General features: G+C 55.5%; 1 protein-coding gene across 1 annotated transcript in view; it reads left to right on the forward strand.

Moving 5' to 3' along the window:
* The first annotated feature begins 503 nt into the window (after positions 1 to 503).
* The window catches only part of TPM4 (tropomyosin 4), a 21,192-nt gene continuing 15,819 nt past the window's right edge, over positions 504 to 5,876 (forward strand). Inside the window, exons 1-2 of the mRNA XM_015586684.2 lie at positions 504 to 632; positions 5,613 to 5,738. Coding sequence (XP_015442170.2) covers positions 519 to 632; positions 5,613 to 5,738 — 240 coding nt within the window. The 5' untranslated portion in view covers positions 504 to 518. The remainder of the gene's footprint in view (positions 633 to 5,612; positions 5,739 to 5,876) is intronic.

Below are 5,876 nucleotides of genomic sequence, written 5' to 3' on the forward strand. Positions count from 1 at the left end.
GGATGGAATGGGGGCCTGACTCCCAATTCCTGGTGGCAGGACCCAGAGGGAAGGAGAAGGGAGGACGAGAGTCTCCCCAGCCCACCCATACGCCCTCTTCAGTCCCTCCAACCACAGATGGGAAAATTGAGGCCAGCCAGCAGTCCACAGGGGGTCCTTCTGGGCCGGTGCTGTGCCCGCATGCTCACACGGGACCTGTGTCACCAGGTTAAAAATGGAAACAAGTTGGACCATTTTTTTTTTCCTTTGAGAAAATCTCAGGCCCAAATAAGGTGCGGGCTGCGGGGCAGCCGGTGAGCTGGCCAAGTCCTCCTGAGCGAGCGAGTGGCGGCTGGCCCGGCTAGCCTGGGCTTGGGCCTCCTCCAAGACTTGCCCAAGCAGGGCGGCACACCCTGGGGAGGCTATAAGGGCTTCCACTCCGCCCTGCTGCTCACTCGGCAAAAGCCTCAGACCCCGCCACAGACTCTGCCACAGACCCTGCCACAGACCCCGCCACCCGCGCCCCTCTCAGCCCAGCCATGGAGGCCATCAAGAAGAAGATGCAAATGCTGAAGCTGGACAAGGAGAACGCCATCGACCGGGCAGAGCAGGCGGAGTCAGATAAGAAAGCTGCTGAGGAGAAGTGCAAGCAGGTGAGAGGCCAGCTCTGGGCCATGTGGGGCTGCCCAGTGGCCCCTCTGAGCTGGCGAGGTTCCAGGCTGAGGGTGGGGGCGTCCTCAGAAACCTTGGTACCTTGGGGTTGGGAAGGAGACAGAGGGTGATGCTCTGGCAGAAAAGGAGTAAGGGACCATTGTCTTACCTGGAGGGTCCCTGGGCTGGGAGAAAGGGGTGACAGGACCCACCCAACAGGGTCAGCGGGAGTCAAGTGAGTGACAGAGAAAAAGGGCGTTTGTGTGTGCTGGGTGTGTATGTGCAAATGTGAATGTGTAGGTGTGTTGGGGTGAGTGTATCAGTGCGGGTGTGTGCACTGCATGGGGTGGTTGGAGGATACTGTGTGTGCATGTTTAAGTGGATTTGTATGCGTTTGAGCATTTCTGTGTGTTCATTTGTGTCTGCGTTTCGGCCAGAAAGAGCGTAGAGGAATGATGGTGACTGTGAGAATGAGTGTGTCTAGAGAGAGGTACGAGTGTGGCTTTTGAAAAGTGGCTGTGAAAAAGTGTGGATGTGTTTGCGAGTCCATGTATGGATGGTGATGTCAGCGTTGGGTTGTGTGTATCAGGGAGAGGCTGGCTGTGCGTATGCTTGTGCAAAACTTGGCATGACTAATGTCATGCAAGTGTCAGGGCGAGTGTGTGTGTCAAGGTGTCGGTGTTGGCCTGTGTGCCCTTGTTGGGGTGACTATTTCTGTTGGGGTGTGTGTGTGTGCCTGTTGAGGAGAGGGTGGCAGTACAGAGCTCTATGTGTGGGGGGGTACCCCGTGCCCATGTGACTGTGAGCTTGTGGGTCCACATGGGTGACTGCCCTGGTAGGGTGGCCAAGTGTGAGAGTGGAGCCAGCTGTGACTGGCTGCAGGGGCAACTGGCTGAGGGTCTGGAGATTAGGGTGGGTGAGGAGTTGATAATCTAGATGAGGCTCTGCCCATCTGAGGTGCCCCTGCCATCTCTGCTCTGAACCTGGTAGGGCAAGGCAGGGCTGCCTGTGGCAGACAGAGGCTCTGGACCCAGAGTTTTGGGGACAAGAGTCCCAGGATGCTCTGGCAATAAGAGTACATCAGGGAGCTAATGGAGGGGCAGTGGCAGAAGTCTGGGCTGGCAGTCTCAAGGCCATGGCTTAGGGCAGAGCAGAAGTCAGTTGTCTGGGTCCGAGTGGCCAGAGAAGCCAGTGGGAAGAGTGAAGGGGATCCTGCCCCTCACAGGGTTCATCTGCACTCCCAGGTCAACTGCTAGGCCCTCAGGAGCATCAGGGTCTCGAATAAGCCCCAGGAGCCACCCAGGACAGTGATACCAAGTGCCCACCCCTGCCTAGCCTGGGCACCAGGCCAGCTTGGTAGCTAAAAGCGCAAGCTCTGAGCTCAGACTGGCCCCATTCACAGCTGAGCACCCTGGAGCAAATGCCTTCACCTCTCTGTGCCTTGGTGGCCTCATGTATGAAATGGGGAAGTGACAGTGGTGACTCCCTCGCCGCTGTGAGAGGATTAGAGGTGACTGTGCAGGTGGAGCCCTTGTCCCCACACCTAGCACAGAGTAAGCACTCAATAAATGCGAGTTGTTTCCTGCCCCGCCCTACTTCCCCTTCGGTTTTCTATCCCCCAGTGTCCTAGGGCTGCCCGAAGTATCTGTGACACATCCACACAGGTCAGTCAGCTCCACCCCAATGCTCCCTAGCACAAATGTCCCTCTCCCTCCCTTTGCCCCTCCCTGGCAAACACAGACGCCCATCCTGTGCTGGCCCTGAGCTGCCTGCTTCCATCCATCATTCAGCCCTCACCATGAGTGGCTTAGCTAGGGATTCAGAGAAAAGTAACTCAATGGCTCTCATTTTCCCTAAGATGTGAGCAACTGACACAGCATACTCTACCAAGGCAGACACAAGTTCAAAAGGGAAGGTTCCTCAAAGCCTCCAGCCAACTGTGTGGCCAAGGAAGTAGGGACAGGTTATCTGGCTTTCAGCTCAATTTTCATTCTGTTCTTTTTTTCCCACAAAGCCTCCCATTGGGGTGGACTTGTGCTCAAATCCAGGCTGGATTGTCTTCTAGGTTTGTGACTTAGGGAGCATTGCTGCCTCTCTCTGAGCCCTCAGTGTTCTCATCTGAGAAATGGGGCAAACAATGTCTTCCAATGGCCAGGCAGGGAACCCAAGACCCTAGAAGTCCCAACCAAAAGCCAGAGTCCCATGGGGCCAATGGCCAGTCCTGCCTGGGAACAGAGGCAGGAGGCAAGGAGGGACTCAACTTACCCAGAGTGCCTTATGCTTCAGAGGAGGCCAAGCATGGATCTTGGGACCAGCCTGACTCTCAGGGACCCTGCAGCAAAGTCCCATTTCTAGGCTCCATCTGTCCAGTGTGGAAATGTGACCGAGAGACACACCTCTCCTGCTTCCTGCCCACTCCTCTCCCAGGGCAGTGACATCCGTCACAACTGGCCTTTGACCACACATCCTGCCTCTGCCCTGCCCGAAGCCCCCATTGGACTGCCAGGGTGTGCAGTCCATGACCCTCCCAGCTGTTTTAAAGGCAGGGAAACTGATGCCCAGAGAAGAAAGTGACTTGTTTGAGACCTCCGAGAGCCAGGGCAAGGCTCTGCCCACCCAGCAAGGTGTCACACACCAGCACATGCTTTGTGTGTGGAATTCAGAGGGAAAGGAACCAATCTGTGTCAGTCTTATTCTTCATATGGGCTCCAACCACCGAAGGGTTTGGGACTGAGTCAGTGATTCGTTCTGAGAACTTCCCCCAGGGTTCTTTGGTGAGCGTCATGCCTTGTCCCATGCTGAGCAATGCTGGGGCCCAGAGCGACCTTAGCCCCAGGCCTGACCCCCAAGGAGCCCCAGGCTAAGGGAGACAAAGCTAAACACGAAAGGCCACCCTCTGCCTCAGGGGTCAGGGCTAGGCGAGGGAGGGACAGGGGCTGGGGAGTCCAAGGGAGTGGCAAGAGCTCTGCCTAGGCCAGCAGGGCAAACTGCCCAGGGGATGGGGCATTGGTGCTGGGAGTGGAAGGTCAGTGGGAAGATGGCCTGCTGGGCAGTGGACATACCTAGCAGGTCAAGCAAATCAGCTGGGAGTCAGTCTGACAAGAGTTCAAATCCCTTATTGGCATGGCCTGGGGCAAGTCCCTTCCTCATTTGGGGTCTCAGGTTACCCTTCTGTAATGTGGGCCTTCAGTAATGGGCCTGGCACATTCTAAATACTTCATAGTCTCCTGCCCGCTTTATCCCAGTTCCCCTCCGCCCCGCCCCCCACCATTGTCTAAACGTTGCCCAAAAACGTTGTCAAAATACCAATCATCTTTGTATGTACCCAGATGGGGCGCTCAGAAACCACTATGTCAAGGTTTCCATTTTGCAGAAGAGGAAACTGAGGCTAGAAAAGGGAACAGGGATCATACAGCTGGAGTTTGGAGTCAGGCTTCCAGGCTCCTTGCCTGGAGCTCAAGGTCAGGCCATAGAGACCCTGATTTAGGGCTGAGCTGCTGCCACCATCCCCCTCTCCGATCCCCAATCCCATTCCCGTTCCCCAGCTCACTGTAGGACACTCGGAGGCCCTGGAATTGGGGCTTTAAGTGCTGTCACTTTGGGACAAGGGGCCTTTTAAGAATTTGCACATGCACACATACACACACATACACTTAAGAATTTGCACATGCACACATACACACACACACACACTCACACACATCATCTCAGGGGTGAGCATGTAACTTGAAAAGATTCTGAGCTTGATCTAGAAGCCGCAGGCACAGCAGCTTTTACGACGTACCCTCTTCAGGAAGGAAGAGAAGGAAGTCAGGGAGGGATGCAGGAAAGCAGGCCTGGCATAAGGGCCACTTTAGAAATGGGTTCAAATACTGTGCTGCGTGACCTGGGAAAAGTCACTCTATCTCTCTGAGCTTCCTGCTGTGAAGAGGAAGCAGGAGTATGAAGTGGGGCCCAGTGGGGCTGCCTGCCCACCCTGGGAGCACGGACAGGTTCAGGGGTCCAACCACCAAACACATAAAGTCAGACCAAAACATGAGTTGGACTGAACACACTAGCCCAGAATTAGGGGCAGGGGAGGGAGGTGCAACCTGGGGGTGGCAGAGAAGGCTTCCTGAGCTGACCTTTGACTGACGTTGGGGGGTGCGAGGTGAAGAGATGGAGAAGTGAAAGGGTGTGTGGTTTGTATCCCACTGACCTGAGTTTTTCAACTGAAGGCACTGGGAGAGAGGCAAGACTCTCAGAATAAACAAAGATGACTCAAAATTTGGGAAACATAGGGGATTTTTTTATTAAAATGAACACAAGCCAGACGTGTAAGAACTGAAAGGAAGACGTGTAAGAACCTGAGCCGCAGAAGAAAGTGCTCTTTGAGGAGTAGCTCTCTCTCAGCCAAGCCCCCAAAGTTCAGGAGTAGAGGGGTCTGCGCCCTTCAACCCTTCAGGCTATTTTCGTGAGACAGTCTGAGGACCATTCTCTCGGGCAATGCGGAGCCATGCCAGGTTCCGAGCAGGGAGAGGACAAACACATTTAGAAAGGTTCTCTGGCTGCTAGTGTGGGAGGCAGAACTAGAAGGGAGTTCGACTGGGAGTAGGGGGATGGTCCAGGCCTAGAGTATGAGACTCCCCCGTTCGATTTAACCCAGATCACCGGGAAGCTGCATTCCCTGGAAATTGGGACGCAAAACTGAATGCGTTTCTGGGAAACGTGTCAGGACTCAAGTTTCCCCAAAGCTGCACTGGATTCCCCAAGAGTATTGGGGGACCCTCAAAAAGATGAGCACAGCTGGCCCCAGGACAAGGGAAGGATGTGAAAATCGTATTAACAGGTAGCATTTACCGAGTGGTGCATAGTCTTGTGATCCCTGTTTTACAGATGAGGAAAGAGGCGGGGACAGGACTGCTGTGAATGCGGGAGACTCCCCTGCGCCACAGGGACGTAGCCCCCAAACTGATGTGACCTCCCCTACCCCCGTCCCCCAGGTGGAGGAGGAGCTGACGCACCTCCAGAAGAAACTGAAGGGGACGGAGGACGAGCTGGACAAGTACTCGGAGAACCTGAAAGACGCGCAGGAGAAGCTGGAGCTGACTGAGAAGAAGGCCTCGGACGTACGTGCGGTGCAACGCGGGCGCCCGCGGCGGGGCCGGGCAGGAGCGCCCGGCAGGAGCCTGGGGCAGGGAGGGAGGAGGAGGATGAGGAGGCGGTGCCTCCCGGCGCTTTCTCCAAATAAGTCCCGAAAAGAAAAG

This window comes from Pteropus alecto, unplaced genomic scaffold, assembly GCF_000325575.1.
Source record: "Pteropus alecto unplaced genomic scaffold, ASM32557v1 scaffold160, whole genome shotgun sequence".
Lineage (NCBI taxonomy): Eukaryota > Metazoa > Chordata > Mammalia > Chiroptera > Pteropodidae > Pteropus > Pteropus alecto.